We start from the raw sequence: 13,238 nt of genomic DNA, 5'->3' as shown, positions 1-13,238 counted from the left end.
ATGTCTCCCCATACTATCCCAAACTTCACCCCAAATAACCCTTCTCTTCTCCCTCCAACAGTTCAGTGCACGGACCAACAGTTTGCCTGCCACGACGGACTCAAATGCATCCCAAAGTCCCATATGTGTGATTTCTCCCCGGACTGTCTGGACGCGTCTGATGAGCCTGAGGATTGCCGTGAGTACAGGGACTTTTACTGGACACATTTCGAACGGGCATCTTCAGTGGAGCTTTGTGTATCTGGAATTCATAACCATTTTTCTTTTATTACTATGTTTATCTCCAGCATCTTCTTCTTTTTTAGTCTTCTTCTTCTTCTTCTTCTTCTTTTAGTCTTCTTCTCCTTCTCCTTCTTCTTCTTCTTCTTCTTCTTTTAATCTTGTTCTTGTTCTTGTTCTTGTGCTTCTTGTTTTTGTTTTTGTTTTGTTCTTGTTCTTGTTCTTCTTGTTCTTCTTCTTTTAATCTTCTTGTTCTTCTTCTTTTAATCTTCTTCTTCTTCTTCTTTTAGTCTTCATCATGATCATCACCTTCTTCTTCTTCGTCTTCTTCTTCTTCTAGTCTTCATCATGATCATCATCATCATCATCATCTTCTTCTTCTTCTTCTTCTTCTTTTTCTTCTTCTTCTTCTTCTTCTTCTTCTTCTTCTTCTTCTTCTTCTTCTTCTTCTTCTTCTTCTTCTTCTTCTTCTTCTTCTTCTTCTTCTTCTTCTTCTTCTTCTTCTTCTTCTTCTTCTTCTTCTTCTTCTTCTTCTTCTTCTTCTTCTTCTTCTTCTTCTTCTTCTTCTACTACTACTACTACTACTACTACTACTACTACTACTACTACTACTACTACTACTACTACCACCACCACCATCATCATCATAGAGCTAGTTTTCCACCTTCCAGACTCAAATAGATTAGCTAATAGTAACTTAACAAATAAAAAAATAGATAAAATACAATATGAAAAAAAAAATAAAATAAGAAAATAGAGACAACAATACAAGCTTTACCCGAGTCAGGCAGTGAGTGAGTCAAGGATTCGAACCACCAGTCTGAAGCATCGTGAAGCATTTTGAAGGAGTCGCGCGCTTTGTCACACCTTTAAGAGTCTTCCAAGCGCCGTGATAAGGGACAGGGATCTATTAATACTCTTCTTAGCGATGCCTCGAGTGAAGTGCAGTGCTGTTATCGCCGTGTGAATAGCCTAGATCAGCGGGGCTCACGTCACGTCGGCTGTTCTTTCAAAGTTTAGGCCAGGGAAGATAAGGAATGCATGGAGGTGGAGGATATAATGATTCTCTCTCTCTCTCTCTCTCTCTCTCTCTCTCTCTCTCTCTCTCTCTCTCTCTCTCTCTCTCTCTCTCTCTCTGTGGCTGTTTTCTTTTTTCTTACTAATTAAGAATAGTTTTCCATTTACAAAACTCGTTTCCCATTTTTTGTTCCCTTCTCTAACTTGTTCTTCATTATTGTAATTATTTCAGAGTATTTTTTTTTTTACCTTTTCACTGCGCTTCCTGTTTCTTTCTTTTCTTTTCTTTATTTTTGTGTCTTTGTATGAAGTTCTCTCTGGCGTCTCCATTTACGTGTCTATGTATCAATTTTTCCCCGTGTTTCCCTTTATCCTTTCACGTATCAGTCTCCTCTTCTGTTTCTCTTTATGTGTCCGTGTATCTCCATGTATCAATCTCTTTGTGTCTCCCTTTACGTGTCTATGTATCAATCTTTTCACTATGTTTCCCCTTTGTGTCCATGTATCCCCATGTATCAATCTCTATGTCCCTCTTAACGTGTCTATGTATCAATCTCTCACTGTTTTCTTGTGTCTATGCATCTCCATGTATCAATCTCTGTGTCCATTTTACGTGTCTGTATCAATCTCACTGTGTTTCTCTATACGTGTCCATATATCTTCATGTATCAATCTTTGTCTCTCTTCACGTGTATGTATCAATCTCTCACTATGCTTCTCTTTACTTGTCCATGTATCACTCTCCCTCCCCCCCTTTGTTTCCCTACAGCGCCACGGGAGTGCACAACCTTCACGTGTAACATCACAAGGAAGTGTCTGCCGCAGGGGTGGGTGTGTGACGGAGACTCGGACTGTGGCGCCGAGGACAATTCAGACGAGGATAACGCGCTATGTGAGTGTTGCAGTGTTTGTATAGTGTTACAGTGTCTTTCAGTGTAGCAGGTAACCAAGGAGTGTGTGGATGAACTTGTGTGAGTGTTGCGTGTGTTTTACTTTGTGTTGCAGTGTTTGTATAGTGTTACCGTGTCTTTCAGTGTAGCAGGCAAGCAAGGAGTGTTCGAATGAATCAGTGTGAGTGTTGGAAGTTTGTATAGGAAGGAGTGTGTGTGTGTGTGTGTGTTATCTAGAGTGTCACCTTGTCTTTCAGTATAGCAGGCAAGCAAGATAGGAAGGAGTGTGTGAAAGAACCTGTGTGTGTGTCGTGTGAGTATCGTATGTGTGTTTACCTTGTGTTTATCTCGAGTGTCAGCGTGTCTGTCAGTATAGCAGGCAAGCAAGGAGTGTGTGGATGGGGTGAAGTGATGACATTAGCACACTATCACACTCCCAGCAAGGCAAAGAACTCCCACCAAGGCAAGGAAGGGCGGTAGGTCGTGTGTTGAAGGTTATCTGAGCGGTCCTGTGCATTGCCGTCTCCTGTGTCTGGCGGTGGCAACTCTTCAAAATGTCGAGATCGTGTGTACCCTTGAAAGATTCGTGGGCGAGGAAAGAAAAAAAGTTAAGAAAAGTAAGAGTTAAGAAGATATTGAGATGAGAATGACGAAAAATAAATGAGTGAATGAAATAGATTAATAAGAAAAAGATTAAGTAAAAATGAATAGATAAATCAATAAGAAATCGACAAAATCGACAAATTTGTATGAAAGGAATTAATAAAAAAAAAAATAAATATAAGCAGAGCCAGATAAAGGGTACAATAAAAAAAAGTGGAGAAAAATTCGCTATTCAATAAAAAAGATGGAGTAGGAAGGTAGAGAGTACAAAATGGAGGCACATAATTTTTAGCACTTGGGGTTAAAATACATTGATAAGATAGACAAGTGGTACTAGATAGATAAGACAGATTAATAAGAGAAACCAAACAGCGGTGAAGAGAGCACGCAAAAACCGTACACCATTAAGATAGCCTCCCCTAGTCAGTGCTGTCCTCGCTGCGCACTTCCACTCGAGTTTGTTTTTATTGAGATTATATGGATCAATAAAATCTACGAGAGCGTCTTCAAGGGAGTGGTGGTGCTGATTTCCTTCACTTCGACACGAGGCTTGATCCTTTCAGTACTGGGACGCATTTTTTACCTGAGTTTTGGGTGTGATTAGATCATTTTATTAACATTAGGGTGTATGGATGTCAGAAAATTAATGGTCCACAGTCTTCACTATTTTAATCCTCCACTGAAGTTTCTGAAGCTGTATAAAATCACCAAATAGTAACCAGAATGAATATGAAACGCGTCATGGTACTGGAGAGGTTGTTGTGATTAGACGCATTTTTGCCATGAGTTTTGTGTGTGATTAGACGATTTTATTTACATTAGGAAGAATCTATGAAGGGCAGATGATTAATGGCCAGAGTTTTAACTATTTTAATCCCCACACAAGTTTCTGAAGCTGTATAAAATCACCATATAGTAAGCAGAATGAATATGAAAAGGCGTCATGGTACTGAATGGGTTAACAGCATAATCTGAGTGAATTGAGGTTTACTGGGTACTGCCGGTATAAATTACACATACTTTTCAGATACAGAAGTTAGAGCTGGTTACGGAAAATATACGTACAATACTGCTCTTTTATTATCAACACTATACGATGAACGAAGTTTTATAAGCATCTGCAAGAAAGTTATAGGTGAAAAATTAATATATCTTGCAATTTTTACCCACTAACGATTGGATGTGGGTGTTCAGCAAATAGATATGTTTAATTATTGGCCAAAGGGTTTATAGTTGCTGCTAAAATATCACTGCAATAAAAATAAAGTAAAATAAGAACCCGTGCAAACATTATACTAAACCTTGTAAAAAAAAAAAAAGAAGATAGTGTAGACTGATAAGAATACAGCGCGTACGTTTTCACTCTAACTGTACTAAATGCATTCCCTTTTATTTATCCTGACTGTACTTAATACATTCCCTTTTACCCTAATTGTACTAAATGCATTCCCTTTTATCCTAACTACTAAATGCATTCCCTTTAATCCTAACTACTAAATGCATTCTCTTTTATCCTAACTACTAAATGCATTCTCTTTTATCCTAACTACTAAATGCATTCCCTTTTATCCTAACTGGACTAAATTCAATCCCTTTTACCCATGTTGGTTTCGTGACCCGTAAGACAGATAAGCGTAAAAGGCAAGCCATCTTTGAGTGTTTAGACCGAGAAATTTACAAGACACAACACATAAATCTCTTACTCGCCTTATAACTTATCATGAAACACTCTGCTCGCATCCCCACTACTCTCAAGGGACTCTAATTGAAGTTGCGTGATGTTTTAGGGTGTTCTTTGGGGTTCTAGTGGGAAATTAACTAGATTTCTACATTATTAAGAGGAGGAACAGTCTTGAGAACGCGGTTAATCATCTTTATGGTCTTGGAAAATTGTCGTAGTGATAGAGCAAATAATTTCTAAATATTTAGTTTCATATTCCAAATCACCTCTGCATTTTATCTCTATTTCTAAAGTCTTTATTTGAATTTACACGTTTTTTTTATTAATACAAAAAAGCAAAAGTATCAGATTATGTAAACAAAAAATGGTGAAAAGAAGAAGAGAGGCGGAAAAAATATAAATTAAGGAAGAAGAAAGGAAAAAAAGTATCAAATTGAGAAAACAAACAAGATTTCTACATTATTAATTGGAGAAACACTCTTGAAAACCCCGCTAATCAACTCTGTGGCCTTTGGAAATAGTCGTAGTGAGAGAGCAAAGAGTGTCAGAATATTCCTCTTAATCTGTTTTTGTGAACCGTAAAAAAAAAAAAAAAAAAAAAAAATGGAGAAGCGTCAATGTATATGTAGTGGAGTGTGTCTTGCCCCTCAAGTCATTATTAATGCTGTGATACCACGCGACAAGAAACACTAGCTGGTTTGTTTGTGCGAGATTATGAGCGTGGGTAAGATGGAGTACTCACACACACACACACACACGAGTTTAGTAGAGTCTGGTGGTAGTGGTGGTGCTGGTGATAGTAGTAGTAGTAGTAGAAGTAACAGTAGTAATGGCATAAAAATTCATTGTTGTTGTTGTTATTGCCCTCATCTTCAATATCCTTTTCATATCATCATTATTATACCGTTATTATTCGTATTATTGTTGCCTTTGCCGTAGTAGTAGTAGTAGTAGAAGTGACGGCCATTCGCAGCCATTCCACTATCAACGAAGAGTAAGTACAGGCCGGCTACCACGCACAACCCACCAGCCTATTGCCAGCGCTAAGAGTATCGCACCCTTAAATGATCCTTGCACCACAGACTCCTCACGTCACGGCCCAGCTCATTGCTCAGGTGACGTGGGCAGGGTGTGTAGGCTGGCGGGGGTGTGGTGGGTGGGGAGGAGATCAGGAGCCGTCAGATGCAGTGTCTTGAAATAAAAGGTTAAAAAGAATAGACAAATGAAATGGAAGCCTGTCAGATTGGATGTATGTGAGAGAGAGAGAGAGAGGTTGGGGCTTATATCTATTGCTATCTCATCCAAGTATGTCCATTTATGTAATGTAAGCATCTCTCTCTCTCTCTCTGCCCATCCATCCATCCTCTTCCTTCCAGACACCACTAACAAGTCCTTCTCCTCCTCCTGTAGGTAAGAAGGGGAACACCTGCCCTCTTAACTACTTCAGATGCCAGGACGCCATCACCTGTATATTCTTGAGGGAGGTGTGTGACGGACGCTCTGACTGCCCTGATAACAGTGACGAGGGAAACTTCTGCGGTGAGTGTGATAAATGTGTCTGTTATCTATGCACTAGTAAGGTGACAGGGATGAGGGTGGTGCTCCTGAGGTGAATGAGTGCTTGTTATCAATGTATTTATGTGTTGAGAAATGTTTTTGTGTAGCCTGGTATGAGTGGCGAAAATGGGAAACTTTGTAGGTGTGTTTGTCAGAAGTTTTTAGTTTATTTTCACCTAATAATTAGCATAGGTCAGGAATTGTCAATCTTTTTCTCCTTAAAAACCCCATGAGTTATAAGACCATCTGCCCAAACCCCCAGTAATCTGACATTGAATGGAATGTTGATTTAGTGACTGACACTAACTCAACATGCAATGGTGCTGCAAAAGATATTATTAGATCAGCCATCAAAGTATGCCTGGAAATTTTCTTGTGAATCTCTGAGGGTTTGCAAATCCTCAGTTGAGAATCCCTGGTATAGATAATTAATAACATTCTCACAAGATATTAAACCAAATATTCCCAAAATAAAGTAAAATAAATTTAATATATTGATAGGTAATGAAATGAAAGTAAATAAATAGACTTATAAACAAATAAATAGATAAATGAATAAATAATGTCCTCACAACATCACATATTGAATGAAAACAAAGCAAAGAACTGAGCTTAGATGGAGGTGATTGGGCGTGGGTGTGAGAGATGTAGAAACAAGGGAGTGGGGATGGGGAGACATGGATGGAGTGGGGTTGAGAAAGGGGGTGTGACTTCATTTACACATCAAAACTTCTGGCCTGTGATATTTTCCTATTAAAACCCCTTAAATTGACATGCCACAGCAGGTAAAAAGAATAAGGATAGGAAGGCTGTTTTATCAAGTAGGGAGCCTGTGTATGTGAATGATAGAGTATATACAGTGTTTTCAAGGTGGTATTTACTGGTTAGCTTTTCTGAAGTAAATAGTTTTGTGACAAGGTATCGAACAAATTGAAAAAAAAAAGAAGAAACATATATGAATAACACACACACACACACACACACACACACACACACACACACACACACACACACACACACACACACACACACACACACAACCTCAGCATTGTTATTGCCTGTGCATCACCACAAGGAAGGGGAAAAAAAAAAGTTATAAAAAAAGTGCTAGTTGTGCTTTGGTCTCTGCTCTTCCTGGCTCACCACTAAATTTCAGCACACACAGCGCCCACCAAGCACAACCACACCGGACACACTGGGGTAGGCATTTGCTCTTCCTGCTGCTCCATATAACCAATGGCACAACTAGATAGATAATGATAATAGATGATAATGATAATAGATAAATAAAAGAACAGTGGACCTTTTTTTTGATAATTTTGTGTTACCTTTGGCTGGCTTTCCTTGTCTTACTTGAAAAAGAGAAGAAAAAGACATATTTCAAGGGTGAGGGGGAATAGATATGCAGATAGGAGATGAGGGATGATTCAGGGAGTCTTGTTACTATTGTTGCTTTAACCCCTTCAGTACTGGGAACACATTTTTATCATGAATTGTTGGTATGATTAGATGATTTTATTGACATTAGGAAGAGTATGGAGGTCAGAAGATAAATGGCCAGTCTCCACTATTTTTTATCCCCACACAAGTTTCTGAAGCTGTATAAAACCGCTAAATAGTAAACAGAATGAATATGAAAACGTGTCCTGGTACTGAAGGGGTTAAGTCTAAGGAATGAGACATTTAACTAGATAGATAGATTTAATTAAAGCAAACATTACCTGGGAGAGATTTGCAGCTAAGATTGACATGAAGGAGGGTTTAGAGACATTTAACTAGATATACAGATATAATAAAAACAAATGTAACCTGGGGTAGATTTGCAGCTGAAAGAGACATGAAGGAAGGTTTAAAAAGTCTTAATAGTTTTTTGGTACAAGTTTAAGTAATGAGTGAGCTTGATAGACAGATACAAAATTAAATGTTCTGATGACCTTGAGGGAATGTATAGCAGAAAGAGATGAGTGGGGAAAGGCCAGAAGATGTCTTATTATTACTGATGCTGCAGGTGTAAGCAGAGAAACAGTGAACTAAAGGAACAGACATGATAAGAAACAATAACTTACGATAAACATGAAGCAAAAGAAAAATGAGTAAGAAGGAGTAGAGAACCATTATTAACATTGTTGCTCTGATTACTTATTTATTACAGATATGATAAGACATGATAATGTAGGAGAGACAAGAAGCAAAAGAGAGATGAGTAGGAAGGGGTGGAGATTAATTTTTATCATTGTTGCTTTGATTATTTATTTATTTACTTCATTTATTGTCATTGCAGAGGAAACCAATCTGTGTGAATCCAAGACTTGTCACCATGGCTGCCGCCCACCAATGAGGGGCCACAGTGCTTCTGTCCAGACTGGCAGCAACCCAATGGAACCACTTGTGTTGGTGAGAGAGAGAGAGAGAGAGAGAGAGAGAGAGAGAGAGAGAGAGAGAGAGTGAGTTTGTGTGCATCTGTGTTCTCTTATATTTTGTCTTTTTTTGTCTGTTTTCTTTTGTGTTTGTTTCACTGTGTTCTTACTTCGTCAGCCAGAGACACTCAGAAATTGTGCATTAACAGTGTAAGCAGTGTTAAGTCCTTCAAAGGTGTAATTAAGGGATCATGATTAGGTTTGTAATAAATACCTACTACTGTTTCAAAGTATTTATCCATTCAAACAAATTACTCTATTCAAACAAATGACAGAATAGTTAATGGAATATATTGCAGTGTAGGGAATGTAGTGTGTGTGTCCATGAATGTGCGTAAGTGTGTTCCCATGTGCTTGTATTTCCTTCCCAAACTCATACCCATTCATTTCACTATAGTCTGTCTACTCTAAAGTGGCTCTCTGGTCTCAGTTTGAATGGTGTGGAATGCGTGGTTGTCAGATCTTGAGGAAAACCGTGAGCTATCTTTGTAATACGTGCATTGATTAATAGAAAACGAGTATTATTCACATCAGATCAATTAAGTTATCAATAAGCTACAATGTTTTAAATCCAGGAGCCATTTTAGAGCAGATGGACTATAATAATCAATAATCCCATTTTATTCTAATGAGACATGTCAATTTTTCCACCACCGCCACCACCACCATACCAAGACTTGTATACACCACCATATCGAGGTTTGTTTTGGTCAGTGCTTGGTCTTGCATCACCACCACTACCATGACCACACTAGCAAGGCATCCTCACCTGCATCATCCTCTGAGTCATAGAAGAAGAGTCAGGCTGTGCTATGGATGAGAAACCTTCCCTTCCTAGTTGTAATTGACAGAGCCTGAGCTGTATTAGTGTGGGGCCTTCTACAACAGATTGGATTAGGAGTGTTAGATTCTAGTTAGTCTTCACATAGATATACAGTTGGCTCCAGTAACACCTCTGCCTGTCCTGCTTCATATACTCTTAAGAAAATAAGGGAATCTGCAGGAAGTCATGTGGCAGTGCCTGTATTAACCCCTTCAAGTACCATGATGCATTTCCATATTCATTCTGCTTACTATTTGGTGGTTTTATACAGCTTTAGAAACTTATATAGGGGACTAAGATAGTGAAGACTGTAGCCATTAATCTTCTGACCTCCATAAACCTTTCCTAATGGTCTAATCGCACACAAATCTCAAGGTAAAAATGTGTAACAATATTGAATGGGTTAAACATACCTATTTATTTCTGTGTATCTCTTTTATAAATTTGTCTGATCTTGTGAAGTTCCCTAATGACTCTCCACGTTACTGCAGCTGACTGTGCATATTGATAATTCCTCTAGGTATATACTATGTGGAGTGTAGAAAATTGGAATACATGTAGTATGATTTAGGTTGTGTGGTACAGAAAATGTGGGATTGTAATATCTTCATTTTTTCTGTCAGACATACAGTACATACATATTTGTCTCTATAAGTGTATGTATGTATGTATTTTCTTCCGATCACTTGACGTAGAGAAAATAGATATTTGGTAGGTGTACATTTGCATTGTTCCTTGGAGAGAGTGTAAGCAGTATATATGGTAGCAGTATATTTTATCTTTTTGTCTTCCTCTCTTAGCTCCTTAGTGTATTTTTGCCATAGAGATCCCAGAAATTATGTTGAGGGCTGATCATTTGTGTATTTCTATTAATTTATTATATAGAGATATGTTTAGTAATACCTCAGTAGATTAACTGTCATCAGAAAATAAGATGTAATTGAAATTGATAATAAATGAATTGATAATAAAATAAATGTTTGCAGAAATATTTGGAAATTACACATTTTAAAATTTTTATTTTGCTTATTAGATTAGTGTTTGATGTTGAGTGGTGTTGTGTTCCTCAGATGCTAATGAGTGTGAGAGGGAGGGTTCATGTGACCAGGTGTGCACCAACAGGGACCAGGGCTTCTCCTGCTCCTGTGGTCTGGGCTATGACCTGGTGGGCATCTCACACTGCCGTGGCAAGAATGGTGAGAAGTGCTCTAGAAAAATACCCACTTATTTGTTAACTTACTTTCATTCATTCATTCATTCATTCATTTATCTATTCATTCATTTATTAATTTATTAATTTATCTTTTTACTTACTTACTTACTTACTTATACTTATTCTCATCCATTAATTTGTTAGTATTCCTTTGCAGCTCCATAATGAATTAACTCTAAAATTTTTATCTCTGTTCTATTAATTAATCTATGTGTATTATTTTGAAGACCAGTTCTCCTTTTGAGGGAACAACTTGTTTATAAACCCTGTGTGTGGTGGGCACACACTTCACCAATATCACCACACTCTTGGCCCAGTCAAGACAGTCTTTTGGACACCCCTTCTACACTCTAGGAGCTTAACTAGTGCACAACTGGTCATTACTCACACAACAAAGTCCAGAATAACTCCTAAATCCCAATACACTTCAATGATGGACTGTTATATTAAGACTGGTTAAGTTTTTTTTTTTTTTTTATGCAAGAGGGGAAGCTGGCCAAGGGCAAAGAAAAAAAAAAAACTTGATTGCCAGTTCCCTTAAAGATAACAAGAGTTAGTTTAAAGTCATGGACAAATATCTTGAAACCTCCCTCTTAAAAGAAGTCAAGTCATAGGAAGATGGAAATACAGAAGCAGGCAGGGAGTTCAGAGTTTACCAGAGTAAAAGCTTTCCCCTCCCTCTCACATTCAGTACCGCCCTATGAGCCGGCCACGCTCCTCTACGCCAGTAACTCTGGTCTGGCGCGGCTGTACCTCAACGGCACTGCCATTCCCGGCAAGACACGCTTCAATCTGAGGTTTGCTGTCAACATGGACTTCAACCACAGGAATAACTCGGGTGAGGAGTGATTGTTTTGCTTCTGTGTGTGTGTGTGTGTGTTTATTTATTTACTGTAGTATATATTACAGGGTTTGAGCTGGACTCGTATCTACATTTATGTGATTTTTCTTTAAATATGTGTATGTTGATTGTTATAACAACCTTCTCACTTAAGCCATTAATACTTGCATGAGGGAGGTGGACAGGAAGGAGGTGAGAGAGAGATGGCATTGATTGTGTTATGGTGTTCCTCCCTGAACAGTGTGCTGGGTCAACGCCAACAGCACCTGGTCATCCTTTCAGTGTGCGTCGGCAGACAACCTCAACAACACGTGGCTCATCCCGCAACCCTCCCAGCACGGCCTCGGCTGTGAGTCACACTGTGCATCTGTTTGTGTTGCTGCATCTATTGCTGACTTGATGCTGGAGTAGTAACTTAATGTACATCTTTAAAAAATATCATTGCTAATAAAAACTTAATAATGTCCTAGAAATAATATCCTAGCAGTGTCTGACAGGTTTTAGAGCAATAGATTTTAAGTTTCCTCACTCATGAATTGATTTTACTTTCATCCTTCCTTTACAGATGTGAATGATATTGCGCAAGATTGGGTGACGGGAACTGGTACATCCTGGACCAGCGGGAGATGATCTTCCTGTGCAACGCCACCATGCAGGTCTGCCTCACGCTGCTGGATGGCATGATGAATGAGCCGCGGGGCATCGCTCTCGACCCCGTCACAGGGTGAGGCGCCACCAATGCCAGGAAGCCTGATCCTCCCTTTGGTCTCCCTTGTGTTTGTGTTTCCAGCCTGGTCTGCCTTATGATTGTGTTTCCAGCCTAGTGTCTTTACTCAATCTTGTGCATGTGAACTATTTGTACCATAAAGGCCAAAATTCCCAAGCCTTCATAAGAAAACTTGTGTTCCCATGGTGACTAATGGTGCCTTGTATGTCTGTATATGGACAATAGCTATCCTGGTCACAACACCCCTGCAGGTACATGTTCTTCACCAACTGGGGCACCAGACAACCCATGCTGGAGCGAGCACTGATGGATGGCAGTGAGAAGATGTCCCTCGTGAATACCAAGATTGTGTACCCGTTTGGCGTGACGGTGGACTTCCCCAACCAGCATGTGTACTGGGTGGATGGCTACCTCAGCCACGTGGAGAGAGTGGACTACAACGGCGAGAACAGACGCATCATACTAAAGCTCAAAACTGTGAGTACCTGAGTGGTGCCTTATGCTGTGTGCTGTGTGGAGGCTCTTTGGGAGTTTCTTTGTTGTGATTTCCTTGCCACACACGATGAAATTGAGTCGTGGGGGATATTACAGGAAATTTTAGTTTTTATTATTGAACTGAGTGTGTTACAGAAGCACTCATTGTGTTCCTGTGGCTTTTAGGAACATTACTAAAAGCTGGACAAAATATTTGGAAGTAAATGATAATATTGAGAGAGAGAGAGAGATTTCAAACCAAACCTTTCATTGTTCTGCTCCAGGATGAGAGTCCGTATGGCATCTCAGTGTTTGAAAACTTCCTATACGTCACCAGCTGGAAGGACGACAGCATTAAGCGCATTTCGAGGTTCCAGGGCCACAATGTCACCACCTTCCCCACCAACCTGATGGAGCCAATGCACATACATGTCTTCCACCGCCAGAGGCAGCCTGAGGGTGAGTCATGGGGCTTTTTGCATCATTATATAATTTTTTATTCTTCCAAAACTGTTGCATGGATTTCCAAGTGTTGGTTGTTTTGGTTACTGGATTTGATGACATGTAACATCACAATATATTTTCTGCTTTTGTCTTATTTGTAGGAAATATCAAATCAAGAAAAATTGTTAGTGTTGTAAGTTCAGAAATAAGAAGTGGGTCCATTTTAGTCACTTCTTACAACATGTAGGGAATACAGTGGCAATGTTATTAGCCCTTACCACCAAACTGTCTCTTTCCACCACTCTGGAAGTCTGTTAGTGTTGTCCATTTCA

The 13,238-nt window shown here is 39.1% G+C and overlaps 1 protein-coding gene across 1 annotated transcript in view; it reads left to right on the top strand.

Annotated features, from left to right (window-relative positions):
- LOC123507048 (prolow-density lipoprotein receptor-related protein 1-like) overlaps positions 1-13,238 on the top strand; it is a 126,650-nt gene that overhangs the window by 28,063 nt on the left and 85,349 nt on the right. Inside the window, 12 exon segments of the mRNA XM_045259567.1 lie at positions 62-178; positions 2,006-2,128; positions 5,821-5,949; positions 8,249-8,290; positions 8,293-8,361; positions 10,278-10,403; positions 11,112-11,258; positions 11,503-11,610; positions 11,827-11,853; positions 11,856-11,985; positions 12,240-12,465; positions 12,747-12,921. Coding sequence (XP_045115502.1) covers positions 62-178; positions 2,006-2,128; positions 5,821-5,949; positions 8,249-8,290; positions 8,293-8,361; positions 10,278-10,403; positions 11,112-11,258; positions 11,503-11,610; positions 11,827-11,853; positions 11,856-11,985; positions 12,240-12,465; positions 12,747-12,921 — 1,419 coding nt within the window.

Source organism: Portunus trituberculatus, chromosome 21 (assembly GCF_017591435.1).
Source record: "Portunus trituberculatus isolate SZX2019 chromosome 21, ASM1759143v1, whole genome shotgun sequence".
Taxonomy (NCBI): domain Eukaryota; kingdom Metazoa; phylum Arthropoda; class Malacostraca; order Decapoda; family Portunidae; genus Portunus; species Portunus trituberculatus.
Note: the sequence above shows the minus strand (reverse complement) of the source record. Positions and strands in the feature narration are given on the sequence as shown.